The 17,599-nt window shown below is 41.0% G+C and overlaps 1 protein-coding gene across 1 annotated transcript in view; it reads right to left on the bottom strand.

Moving 5' to 3' along the window:
- The window catches only part of CAMKMT (calmodulin-lysine N-methyltransferase), a 534,662-nt gene that overhangs the window by 62,574 nt on the left and 454,489 nt on the right, over window positions 1-17,599 (bottom strand). The window contains exon 9 of the mRNA XM_040430327.1: window positions 2,877-2,940. Coding sequence (XP_040286261.1) covers window positions 2,877-2,940 — 64 coding nt within the window. The remainder of the gene's footprint in view (window positions 1-2,876; window positions 2,941-17,599) is intronic.

Consider the following 17,599-nt stretch of genomic DNA (forward strand, 5'->3'; position numbering starts at 1 on the left):
GATGGAGCCTGCTTGAGGCTCCAATGCCTATCATTAGTATATTCCAATACAAGCATGCAGGTGGCATCACTGCACTGGAATATACTGAATGCTGTGTTCTGTAATGAATAAAATTCCATTACAGAATATAAATGGCTAATGATTGCTTTCAATAGCCACCTATGGTGACTTAAAGTAAAAAAAAAAAGATTTAAAAAATATGAAAGTTTAAATCACCCCCTTATAAAATAAATTAAAATAAATATCAATAAACCAATAAAAAAAAAAAAAACATCTTGGGCATTGCTGCATCCGTAAACACTGCCAGTACAGCACACGCCAAAATATAACCGAATTAAACTGCAACCATTCAGATGAATTACCGTCCATGTAATACATGGACACCTCGAGTCCAGCAGAGCAACAGCTGTTGGGGAAATAGACAGGTGATGTATTGATGGTAAAACTCTATTTAAAGGGGTTGGCCCGCGATAAATATTCTACAGTTTTCAAACCAGCACCTGGTTCTGAATACTTTTGTAATTGCATGTAATTAAAAATTTTGCATAGCCACTGACTTAGGCTACTTTCACTTGCGGCAGAGTGATCCGGCAAGCAGTTCCGTCGCCGGATCAGGCAATCTGCATGCAAACGGAAAGCATTTGTAGACGGATCCAGATGCGGATCCGTCTCACAAATGCATTGCAAGAACGGATCCGCCTGTCCGTTTGTCATACGGACAAACGGATCAGTTTACATTTTTCCCCCCACATTTTTAAAGGTCTGCGCATGCGCAGACCGGAAGGACAGATCCGGCATTGCAGTATTTTTAATGTACATTTCAATGTAAATTAATGCTGGATTCGGCATTCCGGAATTTTTGGACGAAGATAATACCGCAGCATGCTGCGGTATTATCTCCGTCCTGAAAAGTCAAAAAGACTGAACTGAAGACATCCTACGGATTTCTCTCCATTCAGAATGCATGGGGATAAAACTGATTAGTTCTTTTCCGGTATTGAGCCCCTAGGACGGAACTCAGTGATGGAAAAGAATAACGCCAGTGTGAAAGTACCTTTATTTAATAAACTGTATCTGTATAGTGCAACCTGCTGTTTTTTTTTTTTTTTCTTATTTCTTTGTCCTGCTCACTGAGAAGGTCGCACATGCTCAGCTTCATCCTTCAACTGCCTCCTGAGCTGTGATAGGGAGAACATGGACACGCCCCCTGAGCTGCAGCAGAACATTCACTCCCCTTGAGCTGTCAGCTTGATATACCGTATTTTTCGCCCTATAAGATGCACCTAGGTTTTTGAGGAGGAAAATAAGAAAAAATAAATTTTGAACCAAAAGGTCTGCTATTGGTGGGTTTTGAACTAATGGTGATCTGTGAAAGACACTATTATGGGGGATCTGTGGATGACACTGTTATGGAGGGGAGCTGTGGATGACGCACTGCTATGGGGGATCTGTGGATGACACTGTTATGGGGATCTGTGGATACGCTCTGTTATGGTGATCTGTGGATGGCACTGTTATGGGGATCTGTGGATGGCACTGGTATGGGGGATCTGTGGATGGCACTGTTATGGGGATCTGTGGATGACACTGTTATGTGGATCTGTTGCTATATATGTGTCATTCACAGATCCCCTCCATAACAGTGTCCCTGTGTAAATAGTGAATGACCCCCAATACAGGGGCTGGGGGCCAGCAACTGATATTGGAATAGCAGTGGGGCCCAGTGCAGTCACTGTATTCTATTACACCGGGCCCGGCTCACTGTAGTATTCATATCTAACGTATAGGCATGGGCGCTTTGTTAAACTATAGCAATTCTTTGCAGCAGTAGAGAAATCCCCGTAGTACTCACTTCAAATTCCAGTAGCAGGCCGGGCGGCAGCGTAACGTCACTCACTAAGTCACGCGCCTGCTCCGCCTTCTTCATTCATAAAGTGGGAGGAGCAGGCACGTGACATAGTGAGTGACGTTACGCTGCCGCCCGGCCTGCTACTGGAATTTGAAGTGAGTACTACGGGGATTTCTCTACTGCTGCAAAGAATTTCTATAGTTTAACAAAGCGCCCATGCCTACATGTTAGATATGAATACTACAGTGAGCGGGGGCCCGGTGTAATAGAATACAGTGACTGCATCGGGCCCTGCTACAATTCCAATATCAGTTGCTGGCCCCCAGACCCTCCTCCCTCCCCGCTGATACATCGCGGCCAGCGATGTATCAGTGTTAAATGGCAGCATTCGCCCCATAAGATGCACTGCCATTTCCCCCCCCACTTTTGGGAGAAAAAAATGAGTCTTATAGGGCAAAAAATACGGTGAATCTAGCAGAGCAATGAATGTGTAGACCTCTGGATCCATGTGAGGTACAGGGCTGGTTCTAGCTTTGTTAGAACGAGATTGTCATGTACTATGTGATGTATGATTTTCATTTTTTACCTTAATCATGGTTTAACCCCTTTAATTGTATGTTTTTTTTTAATCAGTGTATCTTTTATTTTGTTTTTAGAAATAATTACTACACAGCACATTAACCAGATCTAATGTGCGTGCAAAACAAAAGTCACCATCTTACTTTTACTTTAACACAACTCCGGCATTATCAAAGAAAAATAATAATAATCTCATTCAATCTTTGAAGCGGTTTCATTTATTTTGCTACCCACTGTGAGCCTTATCAGAAGGCCAAGTAGAAGAAGTTTCTCTAGTTTATGATTAGGAAAAGAATCTGATAGATTAGAAGACTCAATTGAAGTTGGACATAATAAGTATTACAGTATTACATGACATTAATCCTGCCATTCCATTACTTTCTCAATCATTGGGCAGAGACTAATTATTCTGAAGCCAGTGATCAGGAGAAAATAGAAACATACTTACACTGGGCTGGAGTAATCTCTTTATTGCATCAACCAGGCAAACTCTGTACTGGTCCAGAAACAGGCTGACATTCAGAAAAGAACACATTGCGGATTACAGGAGGGTTTTGACATTTTAATGATACAAGAAAGACAAATATTAAAGCAATTGAACTCATTCTGCAGCGCTAATAAGGCTCTCGACAATTCAATTAGTATCAAATCAGTATCAAGTCATTTTCTACCCAATGGATGACCGCACGGGTTCCAGCCGTGGGATCGGCATGTGGATTACTGCTAATTGCTGTAGAAATAATAGAAATAGTGATGATAGAAGCGTGCTTTGGATCCTTCGCGCAAAACTTGGGATGGATGCTGTACGGATATCCGTACCAGTCGGAACCGAAGCCGAGTTCGGATCCAAGTTTTTAAAGTGGTTTCCTTTTAAAAATCAAATGCCGAAGTTATTCACCGAAGTCTCACAAAGTTAAGAATCTCCGTACAGCATTAATCCAAAGTATTGAGCGAAGTGACCTTTGGATCTAGGATCCGAAGCTCGCTTTGCTCATCGCTAAATATAAAGTACAGATGCCATTTGGCAAATAGTGGTAATCTGCGTGCGGATTCCACAGTTAGGCTGCCTGAACACTGTGTGGCCACGCCAGCAGGATCCGTAAGTGGCTCACCGCTATTTCCCAGGCCGCACTTGTACAGGCTATTTGACACAGCAGGTACAGGTACTGGGTGACAATTAGGGATGCGGCCTGGCAATCAACATAAGGGCTCATTCACATGTATGGTCTCATTCACAGGTATGAGAACGCCGCATCGCGGATGTGGACCCACTGACTTGAATGGGTCCAGGATCCCCAAGATATGGTAAAAGATAAGACATGTCCTCGGAAACACTTGGACGTCCTTCCATGGGCTTTTGGGTCCATGCCTCTGTGCTGCAAATGATAGGACACGTCCTATCTTTTGCCGTACCTTACGGACCCATTCAAGTCAATAGGTGCGCATCCATGATGCAGAGTTCACATAGGCGGTGCCGCTGTTTTGTGGACCACTATTTGTAGTCCGCAACACGGGCACGGCGACAATATGGTTGAGTGAATGAGCCATTAATCTGCCTGAGGATCCCACAGTTAGGTTGACCGTGCACAATGCCGCCTTGGCAGCGGGATCTGCATGCGTCTTGATGTTAATTTCTGTCCGCGCCCATATTTGCCAGGCTGAACTTGTACATTTGAAACAAAAAGCATGTACAGGTACCGGACGACAATTACAGGCGTTACATGCAGATCGCGCTGCCAGGGCCGTATCATGTATGGGCAGCCTAAGAAATGATCTCTGAATCTGCTGAGTTAAGAATGACCTCTTGGCAAAAGATTGAAAAAGATGAACCACAATGAAAATTGTAATGGTAGTCGTTACTTCTCCCTTTAAAGGGCTTTGCAAGTATGAACAGACCCTTAGCAAACTTAAACTCTTTCAGGACTAGGCGATTTTGTATTTTTACAAATTTGTTTTTCCCTCCCTGCCTTCCCAAAGCCATAACTTTTTAATTTTTCCATTCACTTAGCCATATGAGGGCTTGTTTTTTTGCCGGACAAGTTGTACTTTCTAAAGGCATCCTTTACGGTTGCACATAATGTACTGTGAAGCAGGAAAAAAATTATAAATAGGGTGGAATAAAAATAAATAAAAAATAACTAAATTCTGACACCGTTTTAGGGGTTTTGTTTTTACAGTGTTTCCTAGGTGGTAAAACTGACCTGTTACTTTCATTCTCCGGGTCAGTACAATTACAACAATACCACATATGTATAGTTTTTGTTTTTTAATTCTAAAAGACTAAAAATAAACAGTTTGGAAAAAAAAAACCTATTTTTTTCTTTGCATTGCTATATTTTGACCCCCATAACTTTTTTGTAGCTATGTGAACAGAGAGCTTTTTGTGAGGGCTCATTTTTTTGCAGGGCGATCTATTCTTTTCATTGATTTCATTTTGGGGTATGCATGACCTTTTGATCACTTTTTATTGAATTTTTTGTGGGAGATGAAGCAACCAAAAAACAGTGAATCGTCCATTTAGACTTTTCCCCCCTATTTCGTTGTTCTATTTTCATAGTTTAATAGTACGGGCGTTTTCACATGCAGTGATGCCCATGATGTTTATTTTTTAAATTGTTTATGTATTTTTGTTTTAGTTTTGGGGAAGGGGGTGTGTAATTCGAGTTTTTAAATATATTTGTAATATTTTTAAAAACTTTTTTCTTTTTCAACTGTTTAGGGTGGGTTCACACTAGCGTTAGGGATTCCGTTATGGCTATAACATGGTTATAACGGAAAATAACGGAATCCATAAGACGGAAGGACGAATCCATTCTTCTGCCCATAGACTTGTATTATGATGGAATGCAAAACGGAAGCCTTTAACCCCTTAGGGACGCATGACGTACCGGTACGTCATCTATAGTTCCGTGGGCGGTGATCGGAGCACGGTGCCTGTTCAAACATTGAGCAGGCACCACGGCTAAATGCGCGGGGGGGTCCCGTGACCCCCCCGTGTCGGCGATCGCCGCAGTTTCGGCGATCGCCGCAAACTGCAGGTCAATTCAGACCTGCGGTTTGCAGCTTTTTATTGTGCGGGCAGCGGTAGTATCGGGTCCCCATGGGGCTGTGGGGGGGACCCGATGGCATGGAAGGCAGCGCGATGCCTAAGGAAGGCATCGCGCTGCCTTCCAGTGAAGAGCCTGTGAGATTCAGCCCCCTGGATCTCACAGGCCGGAAGCTGTATGAGTAATACTCACTGTATTACTCATACAGCCAATGCATTCCAAATACAGAAGTATTGAAATGCATTGTAAAGGATTAGACCCCCTAAAGTTCAAGTCCCAAAGTGGGACAAAAAATAAAGTAAAAAATAAAGTTGAAAAAATTAAGTTTTCCCCCCAAAACATTTAAAGTTTCAAGTAAAAATAAACAAAAACGTCATTTTCCCAAAATAAAGTTAAAAAAAATTGGTAAAAAGTGGTGGGAAAAAAAAAGTATACATATTAGGTATCACCGCGTCCGTATCGACCGGCTCTATAAGCATATCACATGACCTAACCTGTGCTAAATAAACCATTTTTTTGTCACCTTACATCACAAAAAGTAAAACAGCAAGCGATCAAAAAGGCGTTTGCCCACCAAAATAGTACCAATCTAACCGTCACCTCATCCCGCTAACAATTAGCCCCTACCTGAGACAATCGCCCAAAAAATAAAAAAACTATGGCTCAGAATATGGAGACAATAAAACATCATTTTCTTTTGTTTAAAAAAAGCTGTTATTGTGTAAAACTTACATTAAAAAAAAAGGTATACATATTTGGTATCGCTGCATTCGTATCGACCGGCTCTATAAAAATATCACATGACCTACCGTATTTTTCGCCCCATAAGACACACTTTTTCCCCCCTAAAAGTGGGGGGAAAATGCCCCTGCATCTTATGGGGCGAATGCTTCCATTTTACATCGCAGTCTGCGACGCTGCAGCATCGCGGACTGCAATGTATGAGCCGGGAGAGAGGAGGGGCTGGAGTCCGGAACTAGGGGCAGGGCCCGGTGCAGTCACTGTACTCTTACACCGGGCCCCGCCGCTCACCGCAGTATTTATAAACATGAATCCTCATCCTGTAACTAACGCTGCGCTCTCCCATGTTCCCATGTCCCCTGTATCCCCACAGCACTTACGAACAAGCTCCCATAGCAGGCAGAGCGGACGGCAGCAGTAACGTCACTCACTGACGTTGAGCGCCTGCTCCGCCCACTTTATGAATGAAGCAGGCGGAGCAGGCGCGCGACGTCAGTGAGTGACGTTACTGCTGCCGTCCGCTCTGCCTGCTATGGGAGCTTGTTCGTAAGTGCTGTGGGGATACAGGGGACATGGGAACATGGGAGAGCGCAGCGTTAGTTCAACTTAATAACAGGATGAGGATTCATGTTTATAAATAATTTGGTGAGCAGAGGGCCGGTGTATTTTGGGGTACACTGTTATGAGTGGGATCTGTGGATGACATATAGCAGTGTCATCCACAGATCCCCCATAACAGTTCCATCCACAGATCCCCCACTCCATAACAATGCCATCCACAGATCCCCCACCCCATTCAATGCCATCCACAGATCCCCCACCCCATAACAATGCCATCCACAGATCCCCCACCCCATAACAATGCCATCCACAGATCCCCCACCCCATAACAATGCCATCCACAGATCCCCCACCCCATAACAATGCCATCCACAGATCTCCCACCCCATAGCAGTACCATCCACAGATCCCCCATAACAGCGCCATCCACAGATCCCCATAACAGTGCCATCCAGAGATCCCCCATAACAGTGCCATCCACGGGTCCCCCATAACAGTGCCATCCACAGATCCCCCACATGACAGTACGTCATCCACAGATCCCCCATAATAGTGTCATGCACAGACCACCATTAATTCAAAACCCACCAAAAGCACACCTTTTGGTTAAAAATATTTTTTTTCTTATTTTCGTCCTCAAAAACCTAGGTGCGTCTTATAGGCCGGTGCGTCTTATAGGGCGAAAAATACGGTAACCCCTCAGATGAACACCGTGAAAAATAAAAAATAAAAGCTGTGCTAAATAAACAATTTTTTGTCACCTTACATCACAAAAAGTACAACAGCAAACGATCAAAAAGTTATATGCACCCCAAAATAGTACCAATCAAACCGTCATCTCATCCGGCAAAAAATGAGACCCTACCTAAGATAATCGCCCAAAAACTGAAAAAACTATGGCTCTCAGAATATGGAGACACTAAAACATGATTTTTTTTTTGTTTCAAAAATGATATTATTGTGTAATACTTACATAAATAAAAAAAAGTATACATATTAGGTATCACTGTGTCCGTATCGACCGGTTCTATAAAAATATCACATGACCTAACCCCTCAGACGAACACTGTAAAAACTAAAAAATAAAAACGTGCTGAATAAACCATTTTTGTCACCTTACATAACGTCATCTCATCACGCAAAAATCATACCCTACCCAAGGTAATTGCCCAAAAACTAAAAAAAATATGGCTCTTAGACTATGAAAACACTAAAACATGATTTTTTTGCTTCAAAAAAGAAATCATTGTGTAAAATTACATAAATAATAAAAAAAGGATACATATTAGGTATCGCCGCATCCGCGACAACCTGGTCTATAAAAATATCACATGATCTAACCTGTCAGATGAATGTTGTAAATAACAAAAAATAAAAACGGTGCCAAAACAGCTATTTCTTGTTATCTTGCCTCACAAAAAGTGTAATATAGAGCAACCAAAAATCATATGTACTTTAAACTAGTAGAGAAATAAAGAGGGTGGTCCCTTAAGGGTGGTGCGATAGCCTACCCTAAACTAGTACCAACAATACTGCCACCCTATCCCTTAGTTTCTAAAAAGGGGCCATTTTTTTGGAGTTTCTACTCTAGGGGTGCATCAGGGGGATTCAAATGGGACATGGTGTCAAAAAAAACAGTCCAGCAAAATCTGCCTTCCAAAAACCGTATGGCATTCCTTTCCTTCTGCGCCCTGCCGTGTGCCCGTTCTGTAGTTTAAACTACAGAATCAGAGCCATAAATATTGAGTTTGGTTTGGCTGTTAACCCTTGCTTTGTAACTGGAAAAAAAATATTAAAATGGAAAATCTGCCAAAAAAGTGAAATTTTGAAATTGTATCTCTATTTTCCATTAATTCTTGTGGAACACCTAAAGGGTTAACAAAGTTTGTAAAATCGGTTTTGAATACCTTGAAGGATGTAGTTTATAGAATGGGGTCATTTTTGGGTGGTTTCTATTATGTAAGCCTCGCAAAGTGACTTCAGACCTGAACTGGTCCCTAAAAATTGGGTTTTTGAAAATTTCTGAAAAATTTCAAGATTTGCTTCTAAACTTCTAAGCCTTGTAACATCCCCCAAAAATTTAATATCATTCCCAAAATGATCCAAACATGAAGTAGACATATGGGGAATGTAAAGTAATTACTATTTTTGGAGGTATTACTATGTATTATAGAAGTAGAGAAATTGAAACTTGGAAATTTGCACATTTTTCCACATTTTTGGTAAATTTCGTATTTTATTATGCAAAAAAAATTAACTTTTTGGACCCAATTTTAGCAGTGTCATGAAGTACAATATGTGACGAAAAAACAATCTCAGAATGGCCTAGGTAAGTAAAAGCGTTTTAAAGTTATCAGCACTTAAAGTGACACTGGTCAGATTTTCAAAAAATGGCCAAGTCCTTAAGGTGAAATAGGGCTAAGTCCTTAAGGGGTTAAAAGACATTCAGTTTTTTTTCTGTCCTAATAGAAGTCTATGGGAATCAAAACGGATCCGTCTGGGTCCCGTTATGCAAGACGGAAAATAAAGTCCTGTTGACAGGACTTTGTTTTCCGTCTTGCATAACGGGACCCAGACAGATCCGTTATGCTTTCCCATAAACTTCTATTATGACGGAGAGCAAACAGAATGTCTTTTAAAGGCTTCCGTTTTGCATTCCGTCATAATACAAGTCTATGGGCAGAAGAATGGATTCGTCTTTCCGTCTTATGGATTCCGTTATAACCATGTTATAACGGAAAGCTATAACGGAATCCCTAACGCTAGTGTGAACCCACCCTTAACAGTTCCCCTACGGAACTTTAAGAAGCAATCATTAGATTGCTTCTCTCATAGACACCAATGTATTAGCATTAGCATGAGAAAGGGAAGATGCAGAGTGGAATAGAAACCAGCCGAATACAATCGTAGAAATCTGACAGAAGAGGACAAAGTATTTGTTTTATTCTAGGAGGAAATATATTTTTTTCGCATTGAGGCTTCCAACAAATGTTACATAAATGGCGTTAAGTAGGGAGCATGGCTTCAGAGCAGCATTAGGTTAAACTCTTGATGTATGAATCAGGTTAAGTGTACGAGAGCATTATATAATGGCACGAGAGACTGTAAGGAGATTTGATGCGCTAGAGTAACGTGCCTGGAAGATGAGAATTATGCTGGTTATCATTATGAACGGTTAGAACACAAAGCCCTCATCACCCAGTGCAGAGGTGAATCGAAAAGGGGACAAGTCTCAGCTTAAAGAGCAGCGATGAATAAAACGACACCCAGAAAGACAAGTCAAGTCAGCAATATCCCCAGCAGACAAATTGGATGAAAGACTCAGAAGTAATTCAAGAAGCCTCCGCACAGCTGCTCAATAACAACGGCGAGGTAAAAGATGTCATCCCCTGCAAACAGTTAAGGATCTAGCTACTGGGTCATAATACGGCTTATTCAAGACCTCTGAGAGGTCATGACTTCTTATGCTAATGCCAGTATGTCGGTCAAGACGTTTTATGAAATACATGTACAGTACATGCAAATCTATTTTTATCTATCTATTATCTATCTAATATCTATTTATTATCTATATATTATATCTATCTATTATTTATCTCATATCTATCTATCATCTATATATTATATCTATTATCTATCTATCTATCTATCTCATATCTATCTATCTATTATCTATCTAATACTATTTATCTATTATCTATCTATCTATCTATCTATCTATCTATCTATCTATCTATTATTTATCTCATATCTCTCTATCTATATATTATATCTATTATCTATCTATCTATCTATCTATCTCATATCTATCTATCTATTATCTATCTAATACTATTTATCTATTATCTATCTATCTATCTATCTATCTATTATTTATCTCATATCTATCTATCTATATATTATATCTATCTATTATCTATCTAATACTATTTATCTATTATCTATCTATCTACTATCTATCATCTATATATTATATCTATTTATTGTCTATCTCATATCTATCTATTATCTATCTCATATGTATCTATCTATCATGTATATATTATATATTATATCTATCTATCTAACTATCAGCTATATATCTATGTAATTTATGTATCTAGTTACCAGAACATAGCAGCACTATACCCAGGAAAATAGCAAAAATTACAGATGGGTTCCAGCCACAGGTTCCTTGACTACAGGTACCCCCCAAATACACAAAAATGGAGTGCTGACATTTTTGTGGATCTATCTATCTAATATCTATCCGGGGCTCCAAGAGGACTTAGAGCATCTCTATGTTAATCACACAACATGTGCAACAACAGTGAAAACATATTTAGGAATTCCTCCATATAGATACAGTGCCTTGCAAAAGTTTTCACCCCCTTGACTTTTTTCGTATTTTGGTGCCTCACAACCTGGAATTAACATGGATTGTTTGAGGATTTGCTTCATTTAATTTACAGAACATGCCCACAACTTTGAAGATTATTTTTTATTTTTTTTGTGAAGCAAACAACAAATAGGACAAAATAACAGAAAAAGTCATTGTGCATAACTATTCACCCCCTAAAGTCAATACATTGTAGAGCCACCTTTTGCGGCAATCACAGCTCCAAGTCGCTTTGGATAAGTCTCTATGAGCTTGCCACATCTTACCACTGGGATTTTTGCCCATTCCTCCTTGCAAAACTGCTCCAGCTCCTTCAAGTTGGATGGTTTGCGCTTGTGAACAGCAATCTTTAAGTCTGACCACAGATTTTCTATTGGATTGAGATCTGGGCTTTGACTAGGCCATTCCAACACATTTACATGTTTCCCCTTAAACCACTCAAGTGTTGCTTTAGCCGTGTGTTTGGGGTCATTGTCCTGCTGGAAGGTGAACCTCCGTCCTAGCCTCAAATCACGCACAGAGTGGTGCAGGTTTTGCTCAAAAATATCCCTGTATTAAGCACCATCCATCTTTCCCTCAACGCTGACCAGTTTCCCAGTCCCCACAGCATGATGCTGCCACCACCATGTTTCACTGTGGGGATGGGGTTCTTTGGGTGATGTGATGTGTTGGGTTTGCGCCAGAAATAGCAGCGTTTTCTTTGATGGCAGAAAAGTTAAATTTTAGTCTCATCAGACCAGAGCACCTTCCTCCGTACATTTTGGGAGTCTCCCACGTCTTTTCGCAAACTCACAACGTGCCTTTTTATTTTTAGCTGAAAGTAATGGCTTTCTTCTGGCCACTCTACCATAAAGCCCAACTCTATGGAGCGTACGGCTTATTGTCGTCCTATGTACAGATACTCCAGTCTCTGCTGTGGAACTCTGCAGCTCCTCCAGGGTTACCTTAGGTCTCTGTGCTGCCTCTCTGATTAATGCCCTCCTTGCCTGGTCCGTGAGGTTGGTGGGCTGCCGTCTCTTGGCAGGTTTGTTGTTGTGCCATGTTCTTTCCATTTGGTTATAATAGATTTGATGGTGCTCCTGGGGATCATCAAAGATTTGGCTATTTTTTTTATAACCTAACCCTGACTTGTACTTCTCAACAACATTGCCCCTTACTTGTTTGGAGAGGTTCCTTGGTCTTCATGGCAGTGTTTGGTTAGTGATGCCTCTTGCTTAGGTGTTGCAGCCTCTGGGGCCTTTCAAAAAAGGTGTGTATATTTAATTACAGATCATGTGACACAGATTGCACACAGGTGGACATCATTTCACTAATTATGTGACTTCTGAAGGTAATTGGTTGCACCAGAGCTTTTTATGGGCTTCCTAACAAAGGGGGTAAATACATACGCACATGCCAATTTCTAAACAATAGTTTTTTTAATATATTTTTCTCATTTCACTTCACCAACTTAGACTATTGTGTTCTGATCCGTCACATAAAATTCTGATTATCAAAACATTGAAATTAAGGCTGTAATGTAACAAAATACGAAAAAAGTCAAGGTGGGTGAATACTTTTGCAAGGCACTGTATATTACAATATTTGGAATGACCCAGGCAAATAGCAAAAATTAAAGATGGGTTCCAGCCACAGGTTCTTGACTACATGGACTGCTGCCATTTTTGTAGATCTATCAATCAATGTAGTCATATATTTATCTAATATCTATTTATCTATGCAATATCTAATATCAATCTATACATATATTTATCTAATTATCTATCTATCTATCTATCTATCCATCCATCATAGAGCTATTTATCTAATAACCAGAAGATAGCATAACTATACCCAGGCAAATAGCAAAAAATACAGACAGGTTATCTAATATCTATCTATCTATCTATCTATCTATCTATCTAAAGAAGCAAGGGTGAATAAATAGAGTCCACTTCGCTTTTCACTACTTTTGGAGTGCTGCCTCATTTTTTTGCATCTTCTATAGGGCCTCAGGCCAAAGACCTATAGAGGACTTGCACCTATCTTGATTTTTTCATTTATTGTGCTGCTCTTTCTTTCTTTCTTTCTTTCTATCCATCTGTCTATTTATATCTATCTATCTATCTATCTATCTATCTCAGAACATGTGCAACAAGAGTGAAAAAGTTTTTCAGGAATTACTCCATATAGATATATTACAATATATCACTGTTCTGGATTTATAGAAAACGAATCTAATGCATATTCTTATTTACATATGCCTTTAAGGCATAAATAAAAAAATGTGTAAACACGTGTTATGACAAGTTAAGAAAATGAGAAACAAAAAAAAAATTGCACATGGTATAAGAAAGAAATCACCCTCCAACCCCTACAAAGATATACTGTACATTATATTAATTGGCACAATATTACACCCCGACAATATTACACCTAAAAATAAACTGCTGTTACAAGGTGGACATTCATAAACCATTGTGCACCTCAGATTAAAGGATCTCTAAACCTGGAAATAAATGATTAAAGCAAACAGAAGATAATATTGTCCCCACTGGTTATAAGTCTGCAGCATTTTCTGCATGGTCCTAGCACAGTCTTGTAGACTGCAGAAAACAAATGGGTTAATCTCCAGCTTATCTGGTCCATTTTCAGCTTGGGAATAACTGAGGAGGCAGAACTTAAAGGGGTATTCCCATCTCAGACAATAGGGGAATATCGCTACAACGAGAACGAAGTGGGTAGAGCTGTGGCTGTAGGACCCCGGATTTCCCAGGGTCCGTTCACCACCAAGCGCTGCTCCCATAGAAGTGAATGGGAGCGCACCGCGCACGCGCGGCCCCTGCTCCAATTCACTTCTATGGGGCAGATGAAAATAGCCGAGCCAGCGCTCGGCTATTTTCGGCGGCCCCATAGAAATGAATAGAGGTATGCCTAGAGATATGCCCCTATTGTCTGAGATGGGACAATATGGTCTGGTTTAACAATCTCTATTAAAGACGGGGCATAAGTGGAGGCTCCTCCTGGGATACAAAGAGAATATTTCTTTATATATTTTTTTCTTGTCCATTTAGTGTTCCTTTAAACCTGCACAGAAGATCCTGGACATGTCTTTCCATGAGCTCCAGACATCTGCATTATACACAGTGATATCCTAAGATGCTCAGATGTCATCTGTCACCTAAGACAGCGGCCATCAGTTTATCTCAATAGACTAATGAGTCAGAATGCTGTATTACTAATAAGGGTATACTAGGGCAACATGGTGGCTCACACGTTAGCACTTTGCTTTGCAACCCTGGGTTCTGATCTAACGAAGGACAAAATCTACATGGAATTAGTATGTTCTCCACCAGATAAATAGGCTCATTGTCTATGAAACGGATGGTTTTCTATGTCTTGATATAGTAAAATGGGACTGTGAGCCCTGGTGGTCGGTTATAGACGTGAATGGTTACATCGTCTGTTATATAGGCATCAGGAAATAAAAATAAAATTGAAACCTTAGTTGGATCAAGAAGTTGATTACCCGTGCATCTTGCATTTTCTACTTCCCACAAGGCTATGAATTTGAAGAAGAAAACCATAATTAGACTTACTGGTAATTCTGTTTCCTTGAAACCACCATGACGGCTACAGATGAGATTGACCCCTTGACCTCTGTAGGGGCAGGAATACACAGAGATAGAAATTTTAAAAGCCCCCACCCACTCTCTCCCTTCAGTGTTTACAAATTACCTAAGTTGTAGCTATCAAGTATTAAAATATCTATATATGTTGTAGTGATTTGCTCTGTTAGGCAGGGTAAGCGGACGCAGTACAGAGGCAAGAACATGGTAGTAAAGCAAAAGTTCAGTGTTTATTCACACAAAAGGAACTTTGTGCTGTGTGAATTAACACCAGGACTCTGCAAAGTCCACAGAACAAAGATGTCACCTGGTAGGCTGATTTATCCACGGCAATCCCCAGCCGTCCCCAGCAGGCTATAGGGTGCCTGATTCCCAGCCTGTGGTTCTCCAGCACGGTACCAAACATTTAGGTCCCAAAGCAGAGCCTGACAGAGCTCCACTGTCAGATGGAGGATCAATTACACCCAGCTGAGACTGTTGGCTGGGTTTTTATAGCCGAGCCCAAAACCCGGCCTGGAAACGTGGGGAACAGCCACCCACCCTGCTCTTTGGCTGCTCCCAATAAGAACCGTCCCGGATCGGCTTTACAGCCATACTAAGTAAAACAATAGTGTCAGCTAGCACTAGCTGCTGCTGACACACGAAATTACCGGTTCTTGACTCACAGAGAGCAGGAATCTCGGCGACACGTACCTTCCGTCAATGACGGACCCTTGCGCCCTCCTACAATGCACACAAATTTTTTATTTTTTTTAAGTGTTAAATTCATACTCATTATAAGTACTTTAAGGGAGGGAATATACAGAATTACCGGTAAGTCTAATTACGGTTTTCCATTTCATCCACCATGACGGCTACAGATGAGAACTAACAGATTATACAGTAGGGGGGCTACTGCTTGCAGAACTTTCTGGCCAAAGGCCAGATCTGTAAAAGCAGAGATATTTAGACGATAATGTTTTGATACTAGACCATGTAGTGGCCTTACATATCTGATCAAGAGATACACCAACTTTCTCCGCCCATGAAGAAGGCATAGCTCTGGTGGAGTGGGCTTTTATTCTAGTAGGACCAGTGAGACCCATTAGGGAATAACAACATGATATAGTGGATTTTATCCAGCGACCTATGGATACTTTGGAAAGCTTCTACCCCTTATTGCGTCCCGCAAACTGAATCTATAGATTGTCATCTTTCCTAAAAGCTTTAGTGGTCGCCAGGTACTGGATAATAGTCTCCCTCCTGTCTAAAAGATAAAATTGTTCTTCTGTGGGGCTTTTTGGGTCTCTACAGAAAGATGGTAAGACAATTTCCTGGTCGGTCCCTATGGATGTTTGAAACCATCTTAGGAAGGAACCCCGGGTCCAATTTTACAACTATCCTGTTGGAAAAAACTGAAAGATAAGGTTCTCTGCATGAAAGGGCCTGGATTTCTCCCAGGCGTCTAGCTGATGTTATGACTATTAAGAAAGCAGTCTTAAAGAAGAGGTGCTTAATGGAAATGTCTTAAAATGGGAGAAAAAGGTGCTCTTGTCAACCCATTTAAAACTACATTTAAATCCCATTGAGGAACCTTAAGATTTAATAATGGTCTAAGTCTGGATGCTGCTCTTATGAACCTTCTAACCCATCTATGATCAGCTAGATATGTATCATAGAATGCACCTAGGGCGGAGATCTGTACCTTTAGGGTAATTGGCCTAACACCTAGGTCTAGCCCTTTCTGAAGAAAATCTAAAATCTTTTGAATACATGGGGAGGACATATCTGGAGAGACTTCCCCCATCCAACTACAGTACTTCTTCCAGATTTTTTGGTAGATAGCTGAAGTAACCTTCTTTCTACTGGCCTTTAATGTACATATAACTTTGTCAGAGAGTCCCTTACTCCTTAAGATCTCGCTCTCAGGATCCAGGCTGACAGTTTGAAAAGACTTGGATTTTGATGAAGAATTGGGCCCTGAGAAAGAATGTTCTTTTAAAAGGGTATTAAAGGGATTCTGTCACCAGGATTAACCATATAGCAATATTTATATGTGCCCATTAGTCTCCATGCAGTGTTTAAAATTATCCCACTGTTTATGCTCTGTGTGTGTTAGATTCTTATAAAAACCGATTTTATTGATATGTAAATTACCTCTGTCAGGAGCCCAAAGGGTTGTCCCACGATATGTTGGAGCCCAGCCCATCGATCCGGAGCCCAGCACCGCCTACCACTTAATTTATTCATTCCAATATCCCTGACGTCAGTTCTTCTCAGTGCCATAATCTAGCGCAGGCGCAGTGGACACTGTAGTCTGCGCCCGTGCGGACTACTGTCACCGGCTTCAACGAGGGAGCCGGCGCATGCGCAGTTGACTCGTCGAAGTCGGTGCCAGTAGTCCGCACGGGCGCAGACTACAGTGTCCACTGCGCCTGCGCGAGATTACGGCACTGAGAAGAATTGACGTCAGGGAGAGTGGAGTGAATAAATTAAGTGGTAGGCGGTGCTGGGCTCCGGATCGATGGGCGCTGCTGGGCTCCAGCATATCGTGGGACAACCCCTTGGGCTCCTGACAGAGGTAATTTACATATCAATAAGATCAGTTTTTATAAGAATCTAACACACACACAGCATAAACAGTGGGATCATTTAAAACACTGCATGAAGAATAATGGGCACATATAAATATCGCTATATCGTTAATCCTGGTGACAGAATCCCTTTAACCAAGGATCCTCCAGCGCTATTTTCCTTAGAATGGAGAACCAGCTTCTTTTGGGCGGGGGTTATTAATATCACTGTTACTGGGTCTGTTAGAATTTTCTGTAGAACATGAGGGATCAGAGCTCAAGGA

This window comes from Bufo bufo, chromosome 4 (assembly GCF_905171765.1).
Source record: "Bufo bufo chromosome 4, aBufBuf1.1, whole genome shotgun sequence".
NCBI lineage: Eukaryota > Metazoa > Chordata > Amphibia > Anura > Bufonidae > Bufo > Bufo bufo.